Consider the following 13,470-nt stretch of genomic DNA (forward strand, 5'->3'; position numbering starts at 1 on the left):
TTGACCAGTTTTCCCAGCACCACTTGTTAAAGAGATTGTCTTTAATCCATTGTATATTCTTGCCTCCTTTGTCAAAGATAAGGTGTCCATAGGTGCGTGGATTTATCTCTGGGCTTTCTATTTTGTTCCATTGATCTAGATGTCTGTCTTTGTGCCAGTACCATACTGTCTCGGTGACTGTGGCTTTGTAGTAGAGCCTGAAGTCAGGCAGGTTGATTCCTCCAGTTCCATTCTTCTTTCTCAAGATTGCTTTGGCTATTCGAGGTTTTTTGTATTTCCATCGAGTCAATGCAATCCCTATCAAGCTACCAATGGTATTTTTCACAGCGCTAGAGCAAATAATTTCACAATTTGTATGGAAATACACAAAATCTCAGGTAGGTTTTTGCAAGTGGAAAGTGGAGGTGGAGCTATTGCTCAGAGGATGGAGTTTTAATCCTGACACTGTCTTGGTCATGTGACCGTGGCCAAGACCTCCATTACTTGGGGCCTTAGCTTCCTTATGATCTTAAGCAGAGAATCAGCTTGACCTCCAGGAACATGGCAGGCTGGATCCATGCTGTTTGGGATCCAGAAAGGGATACTTAAACATTAAGAAATAAGGACTGTGGAATCAAACTGCCCATGTTTAAATTTTGGCTGCATACCTATTGTGTAACCTTCAGCAGTGAATTTTCAGCTCTCTAAAGCTATTTTTATGTGTAAAATAAGAATAGTAATAGAACTTTTCCCTTAGGGTTATAATGAAGTTTATATGATATAATAAATTAAAATATTCAGTTAAGAGTGCCATCTTGTTGTTACTATGAACATTATTACCTGAATCATTTTACTATGTTCAATTACTATAAACATATTCCCTGAATCAATGTGAATGCTGAACTTAGAGGGGGAAGTTCAAATCTGGAAGTTTGGGTGGGAGACCTTTTCTGGATAGATGCTTGGTATAAGAGGGTGGTGTAGACAGTTTCTTTACTCACAGATTTGTGTCCTCTCTAGGCTCCCTCTAGCATGAAGTCTGTACTCCAGGCGGCCTGGTTGTTGACTATAGCATTTGGGAATATCATCGTGATTATTGTGGCACAGTTCAGTGGCCTGGCCCAGGTATGTACTAAGAGAAGCAGGAGCACGTGTCTACCCAAGGATTTTCCTCCATCTTCCTCTGCTGCCCTTCCCCCACCCCTCTGGTTTGCCACATTCCCCACTCAGCCCTCTGTCTTAAACATAGACTTTGCCATGAAAATAGGCATGTAAGCTGCAATAATGGCCACCATAGGCCCATGTGAGGAGAGGCCACTTAGTCCTGTCTTTTCCTACCAAAGCTGTTCCAAAACTGGTGACCCTGGGTCAGTCTGCTCTTCAGTCTTCATCTTAGAAAGATCAGTTTAGTATCAGGTTTTCCATATTTTCTCTTATATGTATTTCTTCCTACAGTGGGCCGAATTCATTTTCTTTTCCTGCCTCATGCTGGTGGTCTGCCTGATCTTCTCCATCATGGGATACTACTATGTTCCTTTAAAGCCAGAGGATGTTCAGGGGTCAGCAAATAAGCAGACCCCCCCAAATCCAAGGAAATATGATCAACCTGGAAACCAAGAAGACAAGGCTCTAATGGTTCCCTAGACTCTGCCCAGACCCCAGTTCCTGCCTCTGGTCTTGGCCATCACCATCTTCAAGCATTTTTTACTGCAACTTGGTTGGAAGAGAGAAGTAGCATCACAATGAACTGATCTCCTTCACTTTTCTCTGATGATAGAGGCAATTCTAGGACTGGGTTTTTCAGTACATTAAAGCAAGGTCCCTGAGACTTTATGTCTTCCTATATGTCACTAAACTCAGTAAACCTTATGTGGTTTTGCTGCAGCTAGCCTGGCATCTCCAAAAACACAAATGTATAATTGAGATTGATCTTTGTGGTTATCAAAGTTCTGTATGAATTCTTTTACCTGCCATTTAGAGCAGATGACCCCACCTTTTGAAGTGCTGATTTAGGGCCAAATTTCAGAATAACAGAGAAATGGTATTTTCAAATGTCTTCATTAACAGTGTATTTGTTGTTTATAAGGACTTCAAGAATTGGTATGTCTGGTGTGATCTCATCCAGGGCCTGACTTGTCAGCTATTCAGGCTCACTAAGACTGTAGTAAATTTTTCAGTACAAATAATAAAAGACAAAATGATATTTTATTAACACACAGGATAAGATATATCTTTCTGATAATTACAGTATTTTATCTACTAATCAAAAAACCCCTTTCTCAGTATTGATAGGTCCTTGGAAACCAAATTAAAGACAGTAAACATGGTTCTGCAAAACAGCAAAGTATAAACTGTAGAAGTCCTGATGAACAATTCTTGTACAGTATACGCTTTTCTTAGGGACTATAATGTTTTAACTCTAGATTATGCCCACCTGTGGACAACTGTATAGACACTAATTATCATTTTCCAACCCTCATTTTCAATGTTGTTGGCCCACCTTTTTCTTATTATATTATCTTATTCATTGCTGCTGCTGCTAAGTCGCTTTAGTCGTGTTCGACTCTGTGCAACCCCATAGACGGCAGCGCACCAGGCTCCCCCGTCCCTGGGATTCGCCAAGCAAGAACACTGGAGCGGGTTGCCATTTCCTTGTCCAATGCATGAAAGTGAAAAGTGAAAGTGAAGTCGCTCAGTCATGTCCAACCCTCAGCGACCCCATGGACTGCAGCCCACCAGGCTCCTCCGTCCATGGGATTTTCCATGCAAGAGTACTGGAGTGGGTTGCCATTGCCTTCTCTGTATTTATTGCTACAAATATTTAATAATAACAGTATTTTTTATGAAAACAACTTCCTTTCTTACTGGTATTTCCTTCAGCTTCAAAGTAGTGGATCTGTTTTGATATTTTTTCCTGTTTTACTTTCCCCCCAAATTTTAAATGCCCTATTTATTAAAAAAAAAAAAAAAAAGTTAATACTCTAGTAAACCCAGTACTCTAGGTTTGAGCTTCTAAAATGGCAGTGCTCAATGTGGGACACGGTCCCATATCAGGATTCTAAGAAAATCTGGAGTTGAAGGAAGAAGTGATAGAATATGACAGGGTTTTATTTGTTTGTTGCTGTGTTGGTGGAAAAAGTTGAGAAATAATACCTTGCACACAGTGAATGACTCAGTGGACAGACATGGGAATATAATGACTTCTGGGGGAAAGTATTGCTGGGGGAAAAGTTCAGAATAACTGTCCTAGAAAGTCTCATTTCCATTGGTTTTGCTCCGTTATTCTCATCTAGAACTGTTTTGAATCAGTCTCACATTGTAAACATAACAAGAAAAGTTGCTCCATTTTCCCAAGCTTTCATACTCTGGTCCTGGTTACCAAGTTTTCAGAAGTGCCGAAGTGACAGCAACACTATCCAGTTTCCACAGATAACCTTTTTAAAATGATGTATGTCTATCTATTCATTTACTTGACTGGCTGGGTCTGAGTTGGCACTTGGGATCTTCATTGTGGCAATCTGGCTCTTGGTCATGGCATGAGGAATTTAGTTCCCTGACTAGGGATAGAGCCCAGGCCCCCTGGATTGGGAGTGTGTTGTCTTAATTGCTGGACCACCAGGCAAGTCCCTCCTCAAATATCTTGATGTGAACCTGACTTTTCTTCTTCAGAAAATACTCTGTCCCCATTTCAGCAGCTTTAACTCCATCTGTTCTATGAACTACTGTCTCAGAGATATTAACAGTGCTAATAGTTTCTTCAGACAAATTATTTTTATTACATCCTCTTAACACCTGATATTAAAGATTCTGAGAAATCCTTCAGCAAAAACATAAGACTCTTTGTTGAGCCTCATAAGTTATAGTGACTTGGGAAAAACTGGCAGACAATTCTTTATGTTGAACTAAAAGCTTTCTTTATGAAACTGCCTACCATGGTTCTTTCCTTTATGGCTAATTAGAATAAGCATAAACCTCTCTTTTATGCAGTACTCTCTTTGCTATTTGGGGAGAATTTTCATGTTGCCTCAAGTAAGCATTCATCAAGCTAAAGATTCTCAGCTTTTTTCATAACTCTTCACAGGGCATAGTCCAGACTTTTCACAACTGTTTTTTCCAATTCTGAAAAATATTCTTTGCTTGATATGCAACAGTGGGTCAGAATCCCTCTTAATATGGGTTTCTGTTGCGTATGTGCTCAGTTATGCCCGACTCTTTGTGATCCTATGGACTGTAACCCTCCAGGCTCCTCTGAACTTGGGATTCTCCAAGCAAGAATACTGGTGTCGGTTACCATTTCCTCCTCCAGGGGGTCTTCCCAACCCAGGGATCCAACCTGCAACTCCTGCGTCTCATGCACTGGCAGGCAGATTCTTTACCACTGAGCCACCTCGGAAACCTGAACACATTTTAAAAGAATTTTTATCACTCTATATATGCATAGAAAACATTTTGGAATAATATTCATTTACTAAAGAATTTTATTGAGGCATAGTAGATTTATCATTGAATTCATTCCTTATAAGTGTACAATTGAATGATTTTTAGTACAATCATCACCATAATCCAATTTTAGAATACTTCCATCACCCCCAAAAGGAACCTCTTGTCCACTTGCAGTTAATTCCTGTTCCACCCCTGGCTCAGGCAACCATTAAGCTACTTTCTGTCTCTGTAGAGTTACCTGTTCTGGATCATATGATATGTGGTCTTTTGCATCTGGCTTCCTCTACTGAGCATGTTTTTGAAGTTTATCAATGTTGTAGCACCTATCAGTTATTTTTTTTTTAAACTACAGAATAGAATTCCATTGTGTGGATATACTATATTTTGTTCATCCATTCACCAGTTGAGGGAAATTTAGGTTTTGTGGGTTTTTTTAACTGCATTTTTAGTTATTAAAAATAAGACCCCCATGACCATTCAAGTATAAGTCTTCACATAAATAGAGTGTTCATCTTGGATATATGCCAGGGAATGAAACTGCTGGGTCACATGGTAAATTTATGTTTGATATGTTTTTTTTGATTGCCAAAAGGCATTTTAAAATGGCTACATCATTTTACATTTCAATCAGCAATTTCCACTTCTCCATGTCTAGGCCTTCACTTATTATTGTCTTTTATTATCATCATTCTAGTGGTTGTGAAGTAGTGTTACATTGTCATTTTAATTTCTATTTTACTAATAAGCAGCATCTTTTCATGTGCTTATTAGCCATCTTTATTTTCTCTGGTAAAATCTCTATTCAAATCTTACCTATTTTTAAAAATTAAGTTGTTTATCTTCTTGAGTTTTGAGATTTATTCTTTGTTTCTTTATTCTTTCTAAATATTTTGTTAGAAATATGATTTGTCAGATGAATGGATAAGAAAGCTGTAGTACATATACACAATGGAATATTACTCAGCCATTAAAAAGAATACATTTGAATCAGTTCTAATGAGGTGGATGAAACCGGAGCCTATTATACAGAGTGAAGTAAGCCAGAAGGAAAAACACCAATACAATATACTAACGCATATATATGGAATTTAGAAAGATGGTAACGATAACCCTGTATGGGAGACAGCAAAAGAGACACAGATGTATAGAACAGTCTTTTGGACTCTGTGGGAGAGGGTGGGGGGGATGATTTGGGAGAATGGCATTGAAACATGTATAATATCATATATGAAACGAATCACCAGTCCAGGTTCGATGCAGGATACAGGAAGCTTGGGGCTGGTGCACTGGGATGACCCAGAGGGATGGTATGGGGAGGGAGGTGGGAGGGGGGTTCAGGATTGGGAACACGTGTACACCCGTGGTGGATTCATGCTGATGTATGGCAAAACCAATACAATATTGTAAAGTAATTAGCCTCTAATTAAAATAAATAAATTTAGTTTAAAAATAATAATAATAAAAAGAGACGAATTGCAAAAAAAAAAATATGATTTGTCATCATATTCTCTAAGTTGTAACTTGTATTTCCATTTCCTTAATGGTGTCTTTTGAAGTGCAAAAGTTTTAAATTTTGATGAAGTCTAATTTATAAATTTTTCATTTAAGGGTTATACTACTGATGTCATATCTAAGAACTCTTTAACTAATCCAAGGACGCAAAGGATTCTGACTAGTTTTTTCTAAATGTTGTAGTTTTAACCCTTACAGTTAGGTCTGCTGTCCATTTTGAGTTAACTGCTTGTGTATGCAATGCTTCCACCTTTTTGCTTGTGGCTATGCAAATGACCCAGCAGCAGTTTGTATTTTTTCTATTTTTTCTCTACTGAGTTGCCTAAATAGCTTTGGCAAAAAATCAATTTACCATAAATGTAAGGATTTGTTTCTGGGCTCTTAGTTATTTGCCATTGACCAATATGTCTGTCCTTATGTGTCAGTATCACACTATCTCAATTATGATAGCTTTGTAGTACATTTTAAAATGAGAAGATATAAGTCTTCCAATTGTACTTTTCAAGATTGTTTTGACTATTCTGGTAATTAGTCTTGCATACCTAGAATAAATCCTAGTTGTTCATGGTATATACTTATTTTTGTGTTTTAAAATACTTGGTAATATTCTGTTAAGGATTTTTGCACCTAAGTTCAGGAGGAATGTTTTCAGTTTTCTTTTTTTCTGGCCATATCTTTGTCTGGCTCTGCTGTCTTCCTGAGTGAGGTGGAAAATGTTTCCCCCTCTTCTATTTTCTGGAAGAGGTATAAAGTTAGTTTTAATTACCCTTTAAAAGTCTGATAGAATTGTCCAGTGAAACCATCTGGGCCTTGAGTTTCATTTTGGAAAGCTTTTTAATTAAAAATTCAATTTCCTTAATGGTCATGGGGCTATCCAGGTGTTCTATTGCATCGTCTTGAATTGCAGCAGTCTGTGGTGCGTAAGGAATTGTTCTGTTTTTCCTACAATGTCATATTTATGAACATATAGTTGCATGTAGTATTCCTTTATTTTCTTTTAACAGCTGCACTATCAGGAATGATATATCCTATTTCATTCCTGATACAGGTGATATGTGTTCTATTTTTGTCAGTCTTGCTAGAGGTTTATCAAATTTATTATTATTTTTTTTTTGAAGAACCAACTTTTTGTTTTCTTGGGCTTTTTTTTTTTCAGTAATGTTTTCCTATTTCCAATTTTATTTTCTGCTCTTTATTATTTCATTCCTTCTGCTTGCTTTGGGTTTATTGTGCTTTCTAGTTTCTGGAGGAAATAATTTAAATTATATTACACCTTTCCTCATTTTAAATGTAAGCATTTGGTGCTATCAATTTCCCTCTCAATACTGCTTTAGCTGCCTCCTACATACTTTGTGTTCTAATTTTTATTTAGTTCTATATACTTTTTAATTTTCATTGAGGCTTATTGTTTACCCATAATTATTTAGAAGTGTGTTGCTTCGTTTCCAAGTATTTTGAGAGTTTCCTGTTGTCTTTGTTAACAGATTTCCAGTTTGATTCCACTGTTGTCAGGACATATAAGCTTTATGATTTCAATTTTTTAATTTGTCAAGGTCTGTTTTATGGTATATTTTATGGGTTTTTTTTTTCTTTTCTACTTGGTGAATGTTCGACAGAAATTGAGAAAACTACATTCTACTGTTGTTGGATGGTCTGTTTTGTTAATTAGATCTTGATGATTGTGTTGCTCAGATGTTTTTGCCTAATACTTCTACCAGTTACTGAATGGGAGCAGTGTTAAGGTTCCCAACAATAATTGTAGAGTCTTCTCTTTCTCCTTTCAGCTTTAACAGTTTTGCCTCATGTATCTGAAGCTCTATGCTTTAGTTTATACACATTAGTATATTGTGTCTTCCTGACAGAGTGATCCCTTAACTATTATAATTTCTTTTGTCTCTGATAATTTTCTTTGCTATGAAGTCTACTTTAGGAGATTTTAATACTGTCACTCCTTCTAATTTTTATTATCAATGTGTACATGGTGTATCTCTTCCATCCTACTTTAGGCTACCTGTGGTTGAATACAAAGTGAATTTCTTATATGGAACATATAGTTGGATTTAGTTTTTTAAAAAAATATTTTAATCTGCTGTTAATCTGTCTTTTGATAGGCATATTTAGACAGTTTACAACAAAGGCAAATATTGATATGTTATTAGCACTTTAGGATGCTATTTTATTGTTTCCTACTTGTTTCTTTTGGACGTCGTTGTTTATTTTCTTTCTTACCTTTCTGCAGGTTACTTGAACATGTTTTCGGATTTCATCTGGATTTATTTATAGCACTTCTAAGTTCATCTCTGTAGTTTTCATATAGTTGCTCTGGATACTACTTCTAATTCTGTACTTTGTATCACACTGTTTACTACTTAAAATGAAGTATAGAAACATCACTTCCAGTTAGGCTTCTTTACCTTCCTCACCTTTACCTATTATTGTTAACTCACTGTATAACTCCCATTTCTTTTGTGAGATTTTTTTCCCCTCTTTGGGGTTTTATAAATCATATTTTATGATGGAAACAAATTATAATACTAATACTCAAAAGAATGTCTATTGTATGGACTCATATTTCTAACCTATTTTTTCTTTTGCTTTCTGATGCTTAAGTTTCCTTTTGTCCTTTTCTTTCTATTTGAAGAACTTCTATCCAGTCTTTCCAGGATTTATCTGCTAGTCACAAAATCTTCTAGTCGTCATTCATCTGTGAATGTTTTTATTTTCCTTTCATTTCTAAAAACTGGTTTTGCCAGATACAAAATTATGAGTCAATAGTTGTTTTCATTCAGGACTTAAAAAATAAAATTTGACATTTCCTTTTTCATGATCTCACATGAGAAATCCATTCATATGGTATTTCCCTACAGGGATTTCATTGTTTTTCTCTGGCTGCTTTCAAGAATTTTTGTCTTTAGTTTTCAAAAGTTTAATTATGATGTGTATTGACATGGATTCTTGGGATTTATCCTGTTTAGAGTTTCTTGAATCTCTATGTTGATGTTTTTCATCAAATTTGGCAAGTTTTCAGTCATTGTTTCTTCAAATATTTATTCATTCTTCCCTCTTTCCCCTCTACTTTATTGGACTCCAGTGATATGAATGTTGGATATTTTGTTATTAGTCCACAGGTCCCTGAGGCTCTGGTCACTTTTCCCATTCTCTTTTCTATTATTCATATTGGGTGAATTCTGTTGTTCTGTACTCATGTTCACTGATTCATCATCTCCACTCTACTGGGAGCCCATCTAGTAAGTCTTTAATTTCTATTTTTCAGTTCTATAATTTTTTTTTTTTTTTGCATAACTTCTATTTATTTTCTGTGATTTTTTGTACTTGTATTTAGTGAATTTGTAGTTGATTATTGTAGCATTTCTATAATGCCTGCCTTTAAATTCTTATCAGACTAATTACAACATCTGATTCATCTTGGTGTTGACATTCATTCAAGTTGTGATTTTTCTTGTTTCTTGATTTATATCCTGGACATTTTGTCCATTATGTTATGAAAATCTGAGTTCTATTTAAATATTTTACAGGAAGTTACTCTATTTAGGTTTAACATATGAGTCTTAGCCTACTTTTGTGGGCTGATTACAGTAATTGTTTAATTTTCAGAGACTTTGTGACTGCCTGAGGGTTGAAATTTCCTCCGGCTGGATTGCCAAGATACCTCTGGGTGAGGGAGGTAGGTGGGGAAAGTCTTCAGTTAGTAACCCTCCCCCCACCTCCAGCTACCCAGTTCTCTGGGCAGGGAGGAGAATAAAGTGATTTCTTGGACCCAGCTGCTAGCTATAAGGCTACTAGCTGTGACAGGTTCTTTTTCCTGGTTCCACCAGAGAGCCCTCGTATCTCTGGGCAGAGGAGGAAAGTCTCCAGCCCTTGGGGTCAATTGAGCTTTCTCCAGTTGGGCCACCTGCTTACTGGGTCCTCCCATCCACATCAGCATTTCCCCATAGAAAAGAGGAATCTCTGATTCTGCAGGGAAGGAGAATGCTTCCCCTGGTCATTTATTTTTGACAGGACTCCCAGTAGGTCCCCCTTCTCTGAAGTTGTAAGAGGGGCTTCCACTAGATCCAGGGGAAAGAACAAGCTACGAAACTACCTTCTGTTGCCAGATGGGAAGTCAGAAAAGACCAGGTCTGGGTGGCTGCCTTCTGCTGGTTGGGGGACACAAGATGCCCTGCCTCTGTGTTGTCATCTGGTCCTGGGTTCCCAAACCAGCTCACTTTCTTCTTAGCACTCTTCAGATTTCTTCTTTGTTTGTCTCTTGTAACATTTCTAGGATTTATAAAGTTGTGTTTAGTGAGGAGGAACAGAGGAAAAGAGGTCTATATCAGCTTGTCCAGACCAGAAGTCTCTCAGTTACTGAATTATCTATTAAAATTTTAATTTTTTTCTATTTTTCCAATTTAGACTCAGTTACATTATGGATATTAAAATAATCTCAAAGAAACATTTGCCCAGTGCAGGCATTTAACCAGTTTTCTCCAATATGTAATTAATGAGAAAAATGGATGGAGAAAAAATAGATGTCAGTACAAAAGGATCAAAAATGAGCTTAAGGCCACACGCATAAAGATACTGTTGAGGAATACACATACATTCACACACACTTCATCTTAGGACATCTCCTTATGGTCTGCTGGAGGAGAGTCTCTACCTGAAGCACAAATGGACTCATGAAGACACCAGAGGGGGCTAAGGAAAATGAGAGAGATGTAGGGCCTGTTACAGAGAGGCACAGAGCCTTCCTCCTGGGGCACCGAGTGGCAAAACCTGTCTGGATGCCTTTACTTGAGAAATCCCCACCCCACAAGGCTAAATGGTGCCAAGAGAAAGGTGGCTCCATAGCTATCGGGTTGGTCTGGCTCTTCTCTGAGCCTTAGTCGGGGAGGCTTAATTTCAAGTGCATCAAAATCTAGGACAGAATCCTCAAGCCAGTACCTTTCACTTCTTATTTATTTATGTACTATGCTATTCCCCAAAAGCATTTAAAGTGATTTTAATGGATACATACTATATAAAAAAATATACAGATATAGGCAAAAAAAAGAAAAAAGCAAGAAGAAAACAAAGGAAAGGAATAAAACTGGTGCAAAAGTGCTTCTCTGTGACTTTGTACACTCGCAATAAATAGCCTGTGAGAGGGCACATTGTGGAACATTCCCTGTGCCATCTCTGCGTGAACCCTCAAAGGCACTCAGGACCAGTCTTGGGGGCAGTAAAGTGGACTCATAACATGAAGGGATCCTCTAGATATGCTATTGAGGGAGACAAGGTTCCATGGAAATTTCCCTATAGTGCTCCATAGATTTCTTGCTCTGAGACATGTTTGATTTCCTCTTAAAGACTCCCGAGTTCTCACCTTGAGAATGGCCACAGTTCTGAGCAGTGTGACCCAGTTGAAGACTCAGGTTACTAAGTTCCTGAGGGATTGCATCCCAATTAGGATTCATTACAAGTCTGCCTACCTGAATATGCAGAGTGTGTACCAAGGTTAAAACAACAGTCGTTGACTCCTCAAACTTTGTTTATAAAATTATACCATCTGATTCTCAGAATCTAAGCCAAAGATGTTAGATACAAACTTGCGGTGTCCATCTCAAGCCACGTGGAAATCTAGATGCTGCTGGTGACACACAGGAGCTGAGAAGTCGCCACAGAAGCAGTGTTGTGCCCGGTGACTAAATGACCACACTCCTTCCACTATGGGAGCTCTCTCTCTCCTGGGGAATATAAGAACACAAAAATCCAGTCAGCTGTGCTCTATTGTCTATGTACACAATACACAAGGGCTTGGTTCAGGTGCAAATCCTCAGTGAGTGGTGGCTGCTGGGACAGCAGCTCTGAATCTAAAACATTACTTCTTGACTCTTCGTGAAGCCAGTTTCTCCCCCTGGCTTTGGTTTCTTGCTCTTCCTACCTTTCTGAGCCTCCCTCAACCATCTTTAACTTCTGAAAACTTCTCATTCACTCTGCCTCTTACTGATTTTTGACATCTTTAAATCTCTTGAAAAAAAGATACTCTGTTCATTCATCAGCACCTCTATCATTTGTTCATGAAGACATGGCCCAGTTCTCTTTTCTCTGTTTATATTCTCCTGAGCCGTTTGTTCTCAACCTTGTCTAAAAAGTTCAGTTTCATACCATGCAATTTCTCTGAAGTTATTTTTTCAGATCACTAATTACCTCTTGCTGACCAAACTCAGTGACTTTTCTTCAGAAGTTATTCCACTTGATCTTTTGGTTTTTTCATCTTGTGCTACAAGGGCTTCAGAGAGTATGGTTTTCATTTCTCATATTTCTCTATGTACTGGAGATTATTTTTATTCTAGTTTTGAATATCTACAGCTGTCATCAATGAATGTGACCTTTCTTGTTGGAATGGCAAGGTATCTGTCTCAAAACATACTGTTCAAAATGTACATGTATGTACTACATTCATGTTGCGTCAAAAATTTTGTATATTTCCATTTTATCAAGAAAGTTTTAGGGGACATGGTTTCTAATCAAAATGATGTGGGATGGGAGAGAGTAGCCAAACTGGCAGAGTAGAAAGGCCCAGAGCTCACCTCCTGTCATCAGCACACCAAAATTACAACTATTTCCAGAAAAACCATCGATAAGAAAAAAAACTGGAACCAAACACATAAAGAACTACAGTGAGACAGGTAGGAGGGGCAGACCTGCAATATAATCAAATCCCATACCCCACTGGGTGAGTGACCCACAAACTGGAGAATGGTTACATTGCAGAAGTTCTTCCACAGGAGTGAGTGTTCTGAGCCGCATGTCAGGCTCCCCAGCCTGGGGATCAGGCATCAGCAAAATCAGCCACTAGAGCATCTGAATATTTAATATTCTTAATAAGTATTTTGCAAAAAGTTATGGTAAAGCTGTACCTGCTGAAAGCCTGAGGGCTTTCCCGGTGGTCCAGTGGTTGAGAAGCCACCTGCCAATGCAGGGGATGTGGGTTCAATCCCTGGTCTGGGGAGATCCCACATGCCACAGGGCAAGTAAGCCACTATTACTGAGCCTGTGTTCTAGAGCCCACATGCTTCAACTACTGAGCCCATGTACTCTAGAGCCAGTGCTCCACAACAAACAAAGCCATGAGAAGCCCATGCACCACAGAAGAGAGTAGCACCTGCTCACTGCAACTAGAGAAAGCCTGGCACAAGAACCGAGAGCCAGCATGGCCATAAATAGATCTTTTTAAAAAAATCTTAAGAAAATAGTGATACATTTTATCAACCTGAGTAGAGAAACTTCAAGTTATATATAATTAAAGATCACCATCTAGTGGCCCAAATATATTATAACTTCTAAAATTAGCTGCAAGCTCCAAAGACTTTAAAGGTTAGAAGGTGTTTTGAAAGCCTCCAGCCCCATTAAGGAGAGACACAAAGAATGAAATTTTGGCTCCATTAAAGGCATTCAAGGGGCTTTCCCTGGTAGCTTAGAAGTAAAGAACCCACCTGCTATTGTAGGGGACACAGATTCAGTCCCTGGTTGAGGAAGATCCCCTGGAGAAGG

The 13,470-nt window shown here is 38.1% G+C and overlaps 2 protein-coding genes across 4 annotated transcripts in view; one reads left to right on the forward strand and one right to left on the reverse strand.

Moving 5' to 3' along the window:
• Positions 1–2,842, forward strand: part of SLC15A2 (solute carrier family 15 member 2) — a 67,207-nt gene extending 64,365 nt beyond the window's left edge. Inside the window, 3 exon segments of the mRNA XM_024994668.2 lie at positions 1,000–1,104; positions 1,435–1,557; positions 1,559–2,842. Of these exon segments, the coding sequence (XP_024850436.1) occupies positions 1,000–1,104; positions 1,435–1,557; positions 1,559–1,612 (282 nt within the window). The 3' untranslated portion in view covers positions 1,613–2,842.
• A 1,597-nt stretch (positions 2,843–4,439) lies between these two features.
• The window catches only part of ILDR1 (immunoglobulin like domain containing receptor 1), a 41,064-nt gene continuing 32,033 nt past the window's right edge, over positions 4,440–13,470 (reverse strand). For 2 of the 3 annotated variants that reach the window (XM_010801181.4, XM_024990833.2), the window contains exon 7: positions 4,440–11,660. In XM_010801181.4, the coding sequence (XP_010799483.1) occupies positions 11,619–11,660 (42 nt within the window). In that variant the 3' untranslated portion in view covers positions 4,440–11,618. The remainder of the gene's footprint in view (positions 11,661–13,470) is intronic. The other variant, NM_001102214.1, reaches the window with a different exon arrangement.

This window comes from Bos taurus, chromosome 1 (genome assembly GCF_002263795.3).
Source record: "Bos taurus isolate L1 Dominette 01449 registration number 42190680 breed Hereford chromosome 1, ARS-UCD2.0, whole genome shotgun sequence".
NCBI classification, from domain to species: Eukaryota; Metazoa; Chordata; class Mammalia; order Artiodactyla; family Bovidae; genus Bos; species Bos taurus.